The sequence below is a fragment of the Megalops cyprinoides genome, chromosome 3, assembly GCF_013368585.1.
Source record: "Megalops cyprinoides isolate fMegCyp1 chromosome 3, fMegCyp1.pri, whole genome shotgun sequence".
NCBI classification, from domain to species: Eukaryota; Metazoa; Chordata; class Actinopteri; order Elopiformes; family Megalopidae; genus Megalops; species Megalops cyprinoides.
Window position 1 is genome coordinate 46,959,832 of NC_050585.1, and position 13,946 is coordinate 46,973,777.

The 13,946-nt window shown below is 42.5% G+C and overlaps 1 protein-coding gene across 1 annotated transcript; it reads left to right on the forward strand.

Moving 5' to 3' along the window:
* Positions 1-8,409: 8,409 nt before the first annotated feature.
* Positions 8,410-10,067, forward strand: zgc:158291 (uncharacterized protein LOC572084 homolog). Its single transcript, XM_036525183.1, has 2 exons — positions 8,410-8,575; positions 9,148-10,067. The coding sequence occupies exons 1-2, from the start codon at positions 8,456-8,458 to the stop codon at positions 10,057-10,059; spliced, it is 1,032 nt and encodes a 343-aa protein (XP_036381076.1). The 5' UTR covers positions 8,410-8,455; the 3' UTR covers positions 10,060-10,067.
* The last annotated feature ends 3,879 nt before the right edge of the window (positions 10,068-13,946 follow it).

Genomic DNA, 13,946 nt, shown 5'->3' on the forward strand with positions numbered 1-13,946 from the left:
AACCAATAATTAACAAACCATTCCTTTGATGCGGTCTGCTTACTTTCAGATGCAAAGAGTTAACACGAGGCCCGAGACAACAAGCTCCACTTGAAGCAGGAACAAGGCCAGGGCGAGAGAGAGAGAGGGGCGGCCCTGACTGTGAACCACGGATTGTGAGCTTGAGTGAGAGTGGCGACTGGCTCCTCTTAATTAGAGTGATCATCCCACAATGAAGAAAATCAATAGGCGAGCGTCAGTCCGCATTTCGCCAACGGATTTGAGTCCGATGAATAAACACAAATGGCCTGTAGCAAATGCATTAATATTTCAATAAATAAGGAAGAAAGAAAGGGAAGATTTGAGACAAACATATGTGGAAAATAGGCCCTTTTTCTCCTTCATCTTCCTCTTCCTTTTCGTGCTGCTGCTAATTATTTAGATGTCATCAAACACATCTGTTTCACCATGTCGTCTTGTTGTCTTCAAAACAGCTGGGACCGTAAATAACACAATCCCGCTCCTATTCTCAATAGCTTTGGAAAAAAAAAATGACAATAAAGGCTTTTTCCTTTCTTTTCTCTGTTCGGGAGCACCAGAAACAAAAACATGTTTAATTGAAATTTACATGTCATTAATCTTTCTTTCTTTTTTTTGCTGGAATATTTACAACATTTTGTGTGTTTGTTTCCCTGCCTTTGTTTGATTATTTTCTATTCTCGTAGAACAACAAAAAAAATAGTTGTTGAACTAATCATATTTGTATGCAAATGCGTATGTGAAACCACAGTTGAAAAGTGTCAGGCTTTTTTTTTGATTTTTTTGATGCCTGCCTGGATTACTTTGCCTCTTTGTTTCAACTTAAGAAGATGCAGAACAAGGGAAAAGTGGGGGGACACGGAGTAGAAGAGATAAAGAAAGGAAAAGTAACTGCCGAGGACAATTCTTGAGGACCTTTATGAAACTTTACGTCCCTACCAAAGACCCTGTCTGTGTTCAGAATGCCCCACCGGACCCCAGCACTAAGACTGGGTATGCATCATCACCATCATAATCATCGTCATCATCATCATCACCATCATCATCATCATCCTAATCACCACACTTGTGTATATCAATATTTTAGTATTGCAGTGGGTACATTTACATGTCTGGACATTCACGGTCTTTCTCCTCATCATTATCCTAATCAAAAAACATGTCGGTATCAAAGTTGCAATACTGGAATAAAAACACATGTTCGCTAGGTGGACCTCATTCGGGCCCAGCCTCCATAGTTTTGTCCCTGACCCTGCAGGTCTCTTTGAGGTATTCAGTTCTGGTCATTTGCAGCACGTAGAATTAGAAACCAGAGCACTACCCAACCATTACCGTGTTCAGTATCATGCCTGGTTGAGGTATTACCCTAGTCCAGGTTATTCCCTGACACCTGTTACACGGAACTGATGCTGACTGCTCATTCTGGAAGGATGATGTCACATTGGTGAGCTGGCCAAAAGACGCTTGCTAAATGTAGGTGTCTGCAGGGACTCGATGCTGTAGCCTAGCAGCCCATTTCAGCAAGGGAGAGACACTCAATTCAGTAACAGCGGAGGCAGCGACCGCATTGGAGAGCAAACTACCTGGCTGATGAAATTCAAGCATAATCGATATGACATCATAGCTCTGAAAAACCAATCAGCTTGAGCTCACTTTAACAGGTTTGAAGCACCAGCCCAGGCTGGTTCATATCTCACCTGGTCTTAGGAGGCCTGTTGGGCACCTGAATTATTTAATTGTTGACTGGATGGGCAGAGATGTTGTTCCGCCTAAATGGCCATGCAACAGCCCTGCCCATCCAATCTCACCAATCCCACATAGTTTTTGTCAGTGTGTAAGCATTTACTTACTGTCTTTCCCCAATAAAATTATCGATCAACAAGAAGGGAACGCATCCTTGGTAAAAGAGATTAAATGTCCAAAATATACTGTGTTTCTAAGGAGTTTTTCTAACCATGTCCAGAAGCTGGCTGTATGGGTATGCTCATTGGTCAACATAAGGTCGCAGTAAGTGTTTGATCTATATTAACTCTTAGCATTAGCAGCCAACACATGTAGACAGACTGTCTAGTGTCCCCATGTTCAAGTGTCCCCATGATCAAGCCAGGATATATGCTCTACCCATCTCTTCATATCCTTACTTAGATACATCAAACCCACTCATTCATTTTACAAATAACTAGCCAACTCCATGTAGTGTGCTGACTTGAAAATGGCTGCTTACTGTAAGTGCCTGATGTCCTTCGCACCATTCTAAGCTACTATGAGAAACAGTGTCTTCATTTTTTTTTTGTGGCATGGTACATGCTTGGTATATAGTTACATATCGGTATAAATTAAATATTTTTTAAATGCTCTGCCCATAAAGCTAGCCATCTACCTAATTCAATAAATCCATTCCCAAGAAATACTTTGAATGAAAAAGATAATGGGCTGTAATTTAATTTTTTTTTTCCCGCACATGGAAGCAATTTCTGTGTGGTTCTTTGCTTTTTGCCATCTTTGGTGACTGTAGATTTTAGCTGCAAATCACAGATATAGCTTGATAGCTAAATAAATATATTGTTCCTGTTTTGCTGCAGTAGATGGAAAACTGAAACACTGGCTGTTGCCTAGGGGATGTAGATCTGTTGCTAATCAGCTTTCTCTGATCGAAAGCTGCTCAGAATATTCAATCAAACCATTCCAGAATCTGGAATTCTGCTTTCATCTGAACGTCATTTAAATTAATCTCTTCATTCCAATCCCTCTTGCAAAATCTTTGCTTCACAGAGCATTCAGGTGGTGACATGGACTGTGAATCTCGTAAGGGACAGCTTCTGTTAAAAAAAGTTTATGCTTTGCAAATTGCAAGGACAAAAATAATTTCCTCAGATGTCTTTTTTACAGATTGGAGAGCAAACTGAAAACTTTTGACTAAGGAAGATGTCTGATGACATACCACCAGCACATCACACAAGTCAATCATTAACCACCCGATGATGATGTAGGTTTATATAATAATTATAATTATTAATAATATATGAATAATTTTAGCATTAATTAAATTAGGTAGAATATTGATGGTAATAGCAATATTACTGCAAAATGCTCTTGGCCTGCACCAACCTCCTCATAGTTTACCCATGTAATTTTCACCACTGCACCACTGAGGATAGGGTCATGTGAGTGAAGGTTTCCAACTCCTGGTCCTGTGCTCTGTTTGTGTGTACATTTGTGTGTTTTGTGTGCGTGTGTTGTGTATGTGTGTGAAGGGGGGGGGGGGGGGGTTTAATTTGGGTCTATAAGCTGGTTGCAGTTGTTGATGGTTTCTCATTGGTGGATTGTTTGAATGAGCTGATTGGTAGCCACCATAACCTTCCCCCCCCACCTCACTGCCCTCCCTCCCTCCACTGCCCACCCACCGCATCTTGCCTCCATCTCTCCCTGGACCCAAATTTTGCTTGTGGCTGCGATGCGTTCAGGACGTGGGGGCACGGCTCCACACCCCGCGTGCTTTGAAACAAGTAAACAGCCCTGTACTTTAAAGCTTTTACACGTCAATTCAAGAGCACATTCTCTTTATGTCCAACTGCTGTAGGGCTCAGATGCATAATTAATGAGCACTCAGTTAATCTATTGATCCGTGCTTTTTCAGAGTGAGCAGAGCCAATCCACCGTACACAAGGAGCAGGCAGGTAAATGAGAGAGAGAGAGAGAGAGAGAGAGAGAGAGAGAGAGGGAGTGAGAGGGAGGAATAGAAAAAGAGAGAGAATAAGAGAGAGGGAGAGGGAGAGATCACAAAACTTGTGATCACTGCTGCTTCACCAACGCAACCACACAAACACAAACACGCACACAAACACAAAACAATGAGTAATTCAGCTTAGGCTAAAGAACTGCTCTTGGCAGCGCATATGAAAAAGAAATCATAGAAGAGCAGGTTTCAGAATGGACCAGGAAACATCTAATCTCTTCAGACTATGGCTACCATTCACAGAGCATTAAAACATTTCATTATTTATAATCTTCACAGATACACAATGCTTATTGTTGCACATCCTATCGCAATCTTTAACCCATATCTACGGCTAGAGTGCAACAGGAGTGATCAAAGAATTTTGGCCAGTGCTTCACTTGGAATTTGAACCCAGTGTCTTCTGGGGTGAGGAATCAGTGTTCCAAACACCTTTCATTTTCTGTCTTATTAATTGGACAGGGTAGATACCTCCATTGGGATGAGGCCCGTAAAACACTCTGGGTTCCCCAAACCAACAGAAAAAACCACCCCCCTCCCATCACTCGTACATTGTGCTTGGATATGTTTAGGAATCCAGTGTCAAGCACTGTTCATTTAATTTACCTGCCAGGTGATGATGACTCTTTTCCTGCAGTGTGCTGCTCCACTTCAGCTCCCTGTCCCACAGGAGGTCGGGGGGGGGGGCAGCGCCCTCCTTCCCTTCGCAGTCATTTAAGGGCAGAACCATTTAAGGCTTGGCGGATGCTGCCAAAAAACACAAAAACCATTTCGAAGTATCTGTGCACCCCAGTGGCACACCTCATTCTGCAGTACCCCTCCTCTCGCTACGCCCCCCCCCCCCCCCCCCCCACATTGGCCCCCCACCTCTAGTATGTCCTGTCTGCACCTTGTCTCAGTCCCAAACCCACCCCACTCCACCCTCCATCCCTGTCATCAGTCCCCCCCCCCCCCTTTACAACCTGCCCCCAGAGACTGGACCTGACAGAGTGGTGCTGTAACATCTTAGTACCTGCCGTGGTGGGTCAAGTACACAGAATACCTCCCTCAGATATGGGTAGAGGAATAGCCCCTTTCCAGCTTTGTATCTTTAATTTGCGCTGGCAGTCGATGAAATATTTACTAGCAACCCTACAGGCAATTACATTAAAGTGTGCAGTTAGACACCCTTTCCCCTCAGCAGCCCTGCAGTGTGAAGCAAGCGATTTGGTGAACGGTCGCAATCTACAACGTTAGATTTTACACCCCATCCATAATTTATCAATCACCCGAAGAGGGAGAAAAGGGGGCCCGAGTATGAAAAGGCAGGAAACGGAAGATAAAGAAGAGAGGACAGTGTGTGTGTGTGTGCGCGCGCGTGTGTATGTGTCTGCACGCGCGTGTGCTTTTTTTGTAGTTTGTCCATTTGCCTAACGTAGCAGAAATGTGAATTCCACCCATGGCGATGTCTTGGCAGAGTTTCTGAGAGCCTCTCTGAAGTGCATCCCCGCGTTAGCGCTGGGGATGGCCGCTGCACGCGGTGTCTCTCTGAGCAGGCGGGCTCCTCAATGCAGCAGGAAAAAGGTGGGCCTCAGTTCCGCTGTCAAAGGGAATTAAACAGGGGCCTAAATTGAGAGAAACGAGCCGGCTCATTACGTAACTCCACCAAGTCTGCCAACACCAGGGGCAAGCGCGATGGGACTCGACAGGAAAATGGTGAGGGGACGCTGGTTAAGAAAGTGAACGCTGCTCAAAGAAAGCCACAGGAAGCGGGAAGGCAAAGTCCTGCTTACTCACTAAGGAGAGGAAGAACAGGACCGACAGGAAGATGGTAGAGGGTAACAAGGAAGATGGCAACAGGACCGACATGAAGATGGTAAGTGGACGCTGGTTAAGAATGTCAGCGTCGATCAAAGAAAGCTTCCAGAAGCAGGAAGGCAAAGAACAGTACTGGGTTCACAGAGCTCTGAGACCAGAGAGAAAGAAAGCGGACACCCTTCCTCTCTTACCTTACTCTTGAATGGCCCTACCATGTGGCTGCCTTGCCCTCTACCTATAGAGAGGTTCTCCCCTTGCTGCACCTGAAATCCAGTCCGTCATCTCTATCAGTGGACAGGGACGAGCTTTCAGAACCGCCCCAACTCTCATTTGTACAAAGAATTCCCAAACCCCACGTTAATATTAATTGATAGAAAGAGCTCCGTTATCTGATAATCGAGCGATTCCACGGGAATCCTCGCCGACGCTACCCGTCAAGATGATAAGAGGAGATCCACACGTCCAAACTGCTAAAGAGTGGCCGTGGAGGAGGGACGTGCTGGAGAGGCTGGATTGATTTCACACGTAATTGAGTGAGAGTACAAAGGGCATGAGTGAGTGGACTGACTGTCTGACTGAATGAAACACCTGCCTCAGGTGGTGCTTGTGCCTACACCTCTCTCTACACCCTCCTAGCTCTCTCTCCTTCACTCCTACCTAACTTATCTTTGCGCACTCAGCACCTCCTCCTTCCTGCCTATTCCTCCGTCCGTCTGTCTGTCTGTCCGTCCACCCTCAAGCAGTTGGAGCCCCCGGTCACTGCCCCTACCCACTCCCCCCCCCCCCCCCCCCCCTCCCCCCCCAGGGGGAGGACGGCGGAGGCGATGTATAATTGATGAGCGGGCACCGCGGTCCCCGCCGAGGACCGGGGCGCGGGGGACAATGGCGGCGGCCCGCGTACGCTCCTCCAGTTTCAGCCGCGGTGTCACAGAGACTCCCCGTCCCATTGTGGCCGTCTCTTTTGTGCAGGTCTGGGGTTTCAGGTCCAATTAGAGCGATGGCAGCCGCCGGCTAAATATACACGCCGGGGGACAAGGGCCGGCCCGGCCCACTAGCCTTTCCCGGCTGGCACCGCCAAACAGCCTGCCTGCACACTTTATGGGGGCCGTCACACGAAGGGTCCGGGGGCCCGTGCGAACGCAGCACCCGTGACACACGCCGCAGCCCAGACTGCGCTCTATTGGATCGCTCATGCGTGGCTGTAATTATATTCAATGTTGGAAAAAAGCTTCGACAACACTTGCTCCGTTGACCTGTGGTTCCACAATGAATATTTCATTGTTCATAAGCCTATCAACCCTTCCAAGCCCATTCTTTAATTGTGAATCTATACTGTGGTAAATACCACAAAGTAAGCCGGCAATAATTAATTCATGTTTTAAATAGCTAGGCCTACCCAACAATGAATATTTTCTCTGTGTTTAGTAACATTAATATGGAAATTGACCACAGAGCTGGTCAAATGATATAATAATGTTACTAAACACAGAGAAAATATCTGGAAGGGTCTTCAAAATGACTGAACATGTGTTTTTAGATTTCTGAGTTATCACACCGCTCCATGTTATACTGAAATTGAGCTGAACAGTATTTGTATTGCTGTTAAATTAATAAGGAAAGATTTTAGTCATACCACTTTAAGGCATTTAAGCAAGTATGCCCTTTTGGTTATTAAACAATGTTTTTCATTTGTTTTGTTCTAAGCAAAATTGAAATAAAACATGCGAGAAATTAATTCTGCCCCTAGTGGAATGAATAGCATAATCAGAATTATTTTGAATTCAGTGAAGTCAGAATTATTTTGAATTCAATGGAACAAAATTATGCTGATGTACATCAGGGTTAAGCTATGGGTTATGGCTGAAAATAAACACTTGCCTACAAAATGCTTACATTATTTTCAAAAAGGTGTCCACAGTGGATTATTATTATTACTATCATTATTATTATCATTATTATTGTTGTTGTTGTTATAATTAGTAGTAGTAATAGCAGTTGTTGTAGTTTTTATTTTGGTTATTTTACATTGCAACACGCATCACCAAAAATTATGACAATGACCACCATTTACCCAACAATCAAATAAAAAAAAGTCAACTAGATAAATTACTCTTGACAAGTGGACACACACAAATATGGTCCAGTTATTAACACAACATGATGGTGGTGGACAGGAACTTTACTAAAAGCTAGCCCCCGTACCACAGAATGTGTACATATCTGCTTGCTTTGTTGCAATTTCCTGTCGACAACTTGAATCAGAATGTATGAGTAATTCCTGGCACAGTAATTCCCATTGATAAATATGTATAAATAAATACACCCAGCACCACCAAAAAAGGCCTGAACAAAAAACTGAGGATACCAACAACGTGTACCTGCGACAGCGTGCTGGGCGTGGTGTGGAGCCAGAGTTCAGCCAATCAAACCCGACACGTCAACATGACCACTCCAATGAAATCGTCCAAGTAGGCGTGGTATCTTTAAAGACAGTCTCCCCGGGGCGGGAGATGCTTCGCTGTGGTCTTAGAGCAGGAACAAAGGGGTGGAATCCCGTGTATCAGGGGCGTGCTTACACATACACTTTCCAATAACATTAAAGGGCGGGTGAAAGGGCGGGGCCAGCGGGTATGTGCTATATTATAGGTGCCTGCGAGGGCAACTCTTGTACCACTGACAACAGAACACGCGCCCAGCAGCGGTCGACGACAACAGCTGGACTGCCAGACTAGCTGGACAGGAGCTTTAGTTAGTTTTTAGTAGTTTCAGTTGACGAATTAGGGATACGTACTGTTCAGGGATTAAAAGAAAAGCACACACACAGAACAAAAAAAAAAAAAAAAACACAAGGAAGACGGAAACGGGCTTTTTTTGATTTTTTTTGTCCCCTCTTTTTTTGCAATTATGATGTCCATGAATAGCAAGCAGCCTTTCAGTATGCACCCGATTCTGCACGAGCCGAAATACTCACCTCTCCACTCCAGCTCAGAGGCCATCCGGAGGGCATGCTTACCTACACCTTCGGTAAGTTGAAAGAAAAATTATTTGGATGGTTGGAAAGTAATGTGCAGGCGCGTGGACTCAAGAGTCATGTGCAGGACAGAGTGGTCCAAGCTTCATGTCACCAAAATTGTGCTATCCAGATTTTTCGACGCGAAAGAACAATTCTCATTTCCATCCATACGCTGTCATTTTACGTGCGTTTTCTTTAAATGTTCGGGTGACGTATTTTAAAAAGCAGGATGTTGGGTTGTCTGAATAAATGGTCAAGGTGGGCTGCCGTATACTAGACGTTTACATGTGTTTTTCAAAATGAGTTTTGAAATAAATAAACCCTCTAGGGCTAGACCATATGTGTACATGATGCCATAATCGTTTTACCTGTGTGATATCTGTATTTTGCGTATGTGTTTATGGAAAATTCCATCCTCTTTTCTCCTTCCACAAAAAAAAAAAACACTAGCCTACATAAGTCAACGCTCTGGCGTTGCGTTTTTAAAACTTGCATTCTGTTAAACGTTCACCTATTTTGGGCAATTCCCGTATTAACCGTGGCATCACCATTAATCGACTTGTTTCTGTCTCTTCTGTCATAGCTACAGGGAAACATCTTTGCTGGTTTCGATGAGACTTTACTGCAGAGAGCGGAGGCACTGGCGGCGGTGGACATTGTCGCTCAGAAAAGCCACCCTTTCAAACCAGATGCTACATACCATACCATGACCACAATGACCAGCATGACCTGCACCCCCACGTCTTCGTCGGCGCACCTTCATCACCCTTCCGTGCTCACTTCGCATCATCATCACCACCACCAACCGTCACAGGGCCTGGAGGGTGACCTGCTGGACCACCTTACCCCGGGCATGTCTCTGGGAGGCATGCCTGGGTCAGACGTGTGCTCCACCGCCTCCCACCCACACTCCCACATGTCTGCCATCAGCCACATGCAGCATCATCACCCGCAAACCATGAACATGCACCCGCACAGTCTGGGGTCTCACACTTCGCTGGGCGGAGGGGGGGACTCGGAGCCCGACCCGCGAGAGCTGGAGTCCTTTGCCGAGCGGTTCAAGCAGAGGCGAATTAAGCTCGGGGTCACGCAGGCTGACGTGGGTTCGGCTTTGGCGAATCTGAAAATTCCTGGAGTCGGTTGCCTCAGCCAAAGCACTATTTGCCGGTTTGAGTCCCTAACCCTGTCACACAACAACATGGTCGCCCTCAAGCCTATACTTGAAGCGTGGCTGGAAGAGGCCGAGAGAGCTCAAAGAGAGAAAATGACCAAGCCGGAGATTTTTAACGGTGGCGACAAAAAGAGAAAACGCACCTCCATCGCGGCGCCGGAGAAGCGGTCGTTGGAAGCTTACTTCGCTGTACAGCCAAGACCATCCTCGGAGAAGATAGCGGCAATAGCCGAAAAGCTGGACCTGAAAAAGAACGTCGTGCGGGTGTGGTTTTGCAATCAAAGGCAAAAGCAGAAGAGAATGAAGTTTTCAGCAACGCATTAGGCCAAAGCAAAGACCACAGATGCTTATTTTAAAAGACAAATCACACAACAAAACGTAACAAGCCGAGATGGATCATCAAGGCTATGAAGATACGTTCTGTTATTTTGACACGGGATGAGGACTTGAAACTAATATCCCAGAATATAATACATATAACTTTTGTTATAAAAACAAAAACAAATATTTATAATGACAAAGATAAGTTGAAATGGGAGATGATATCATCATATTCTCCATTGAGAAGAGAAAACTACCATTTACTCATCGCAGTGTACAAAACGCAGAGAAAATCGAATAATTGTTATTATTCTCTTCCGTCAAAAAGAACTCTTTTATATTTATTCGTGTAAATATTTGTGAATACATTGCACCATGTGTGTGAAGAGCGCATCGACTTTGTTCCTTTTTTAAATTGATTGTTGTTGTTTGCAGAAAATAATTGAGGCTTATTAATGTTATTTTAAGTGTGTCAGAAGAAGCGATTTGCCCTCGATAATACAAGGGTGTTATTGTAATCCATTGCATGGTTTACTCTTAGGGCGTTATCTGTGCGTTATAGTTTTAAAGAAACCCATTGCATTGCAATAAGAAAGCATACACACACTTAAACGCACGTACACATAGACATACACAGTACTCTGTGTCTACCTCATTATTGTAGTCTTGGCACATTCATGGTAATTTTGCGAATTAGAGAACAAATAAATAGGTTTATTCATTTTTATTTGACACTAACTTATAAATTAATTAGATAACACAGATGTGTAAACATGTCGTATGTCTCAACTAATTTCACTATAACGATGCTTTGACAATCAAATCATTTAGAATTATGACATTGTAAGAATTCCATTTCGTTCACACTGAAATCTACCGAAATACGTCTTTGTGTTACCACATCGTTTCATTATTATTATGATTATTATTAATATTATTATTGGTAATGTATGCAATCATCTCAGTCACAAACGTGTTTATATTGTGTTCCCGATAAATTCAGTGCACTTTGTAGATATCGAAAAATGAGGAATTGTTGGTTAACTTTATTAATGATTTTATTTTTTTACTTATTTATTTGAACTTAATTTATTCGGAAGAGTTCTTGTCGATTTCATTTGTGAAGGTGTGCTTAAAATGTGTCTGTGTAAGCGACAGAATCTCAAATAAACCATGCACGTTTTACCTCATTTGCTCCTATTATTTTTGTGACAAATGAACGATCATCATCCTGGTCTAAGGTAATTTGAAATTCTGCCGGGTCACAATGACTCTATACATGGGGCGGGGGAAGGAGAATGGGGTAGAATTTGAAATCGATGAATCCAAATATTGCATGACTACACAGTCATGCAGCTGACAAAATATTTAATACCCTAAATCAAAAATACTTCACCAAATATCCTCTTCCTATTGATGTTGACTGGCTGTCTGGTATTTGATGTAAGTTTACTGCCTGGCTACATGTGAACATGTAATCATGGTTAAAGATTTACAGGAGGAATATTTTTATTACATTTTCATATTGCTGCCTTACTGTTCTGGTTTTCAGTGTTCATTAATGCATTCGCCTGTTTGCTGTTTGTTTCAGTTTTTGTTTTGATAAAAACAAACACCTAGTAAGACTATACCATAATTTAAGAACATAGCACTATTAACAACAACAACGATCTAATAATAATAATAATAATAATAATATGGGTTTAGCATATAATTATTTCCAAATGTTGTCCCAGTACTTTCCCAGGGAAGATTCCAGCATCAATTAGACTATCCAAACATACGGCTAAACCATATTTGCATATTACTTTTCTTCACTGTCGGTGTTCAGTTTAACTGCACTTCATTTTTGTTGATGTGTCAGTGTTAGCATGCGATCATGATTTTTTTAAAAATACATATTTATTACCTTTTGTTTATTACAGGCTCGGCAATGCCCGGCCCGACAAGCTGCACTCAAGGGAAAACTGTACAAAGCTAACTGATTAACAATTTATTTGGAATTATTGATGAATTTGGACAGCTGATCTGATCATTTAGTTCAGTTATTTTCTCGATTTTGGCAAAAATAACTGTTTAAATAAGTATTTTAAGAAGACGGTGTCTCCATTGCTGATTCTGCTTGTACCTTGGAAGCAACATTTTACAGCATTAGTCCTTGCGCCATTTGGTCGAAAGAAGCATATTCAACAAAGGTCATTCTGGAGAGACTCATTATGCATTATAAATTTCATTATACGTGAAAAACAAAATATACAGTGCACTTAACTAAGTGGTCAACTGTTACGTATTTTGTAAAAATACTTTTTGGGTTTATAATATTTGACATGGTTTATAAAGACACTTTGCCATGTGATTTAAGAACTCCGCAGAGCAGGAGCCTAGAATATACGCAGATTGCTATATAGGGCGGTCCTTTTCATTCTGAAAGCAAAACTAGGTCTAATTAGCGATATCTTAAGCAGCGGGAAATTAACATGTTTTAGAGTGATGTAACTCTGTGCGATATTTTCAGATCTAACTCGGGAAAACACACTTAAAAGGAAACTATTGATCCCCAAGTCCACTCAGGTTCTTTATAAAGCAAAAAATATATAAATAAATATATAGTACAGTCAATACGTGATACTAACCACAAATGAAGAATACAGTCTAAAACATATATGTTAAAATGCACGCCATTTAATTCAAGGTACATACACTTTTTTGTCATTGGTACATGTGCACTTTCTCCTCCATATATTGACTATAAGCCAGCTCAATTTTGCGATAGGTCCTGTTACAGCCGTCTCCCAGTTCGCCACAATTTGATGGCACATTTGAAAATGAAAATAATTTATTTCTGATTTGGAATATTTTGAAGTTCACTCCACGAATGTTGGATTTAATGCTTTAGGAAATATCACTTCTTCGGACGGTATGTGGCGCGCACAGGCCTAATTAAACTGTTAATACATTTATTACATCTAATCGACATTGTTGCGATTATCGGTTTTAGTAACGTATTCATGCAAGTGCCTACAATACATAGACTTCCAGAAAGATTTTTTTATTGCTTGCTGCTTGGTTCATGTATTTGTGCCTAATATCGCGGCCTGTATGTTCTGTGGAGGACCTTCCGGTACACCCTGTAGCAGCGCGCGGACCGGGCAAGAGAGCGATGAACTGGCAGATGATGACAGAGCTTGACAGTCCAGTGAATGTCATGGGTTCTCGGTTCTCCCTCGTGTTCAGCAGGTGGTTTTGGCCTGTAAAACTCGTTATTAATGAATAATGAATATCAGCTGTTATGATACTATTGATTTTTGTATGTGTTTGTTAAGAAGGGGGATATCCTCTCGCAGAATGGACTGTCCGTGTTGTACAACACGAGCCTGAGTCCCTTCCCCTCGGAGGTTAGTAGCTCAATGCATCCATTAGAGACGCAAATTTGGAAGGCATTAACCCCGTTATATTCAGTGCTTTTCGGGATGTCATTTCTTACGAACCAAAAGTCAACAATACTAGTACTGGTAGTACTACTGCTAGCCCTATACTACTACTAATATTACTACTACTACTAATAATAATAATAACAATAATAATAACAATCGTCACCACCATCATCATAATTAAAATGATCCTTAAATAGCTGAGAGATAGTAAAACTGCTGTTGCCAGGACTGCTACATCATAGCTTCTAATCGCGTTATGTCTCATGAATTCATTGAGAGCTCATGACCATTTCAACTGCATTATTCAGTCATCAAAAGGGCCTGTGAAATGTCTAACTTCATGGTCTTCCATTAGTCATAACGTTTGATGCTACAGAGGGATCGCTATCAAAGGATCTGATTTTGCATACACAGATTTATTCATTTATTTAGTTTAATTCTTATGTTACTCATTTC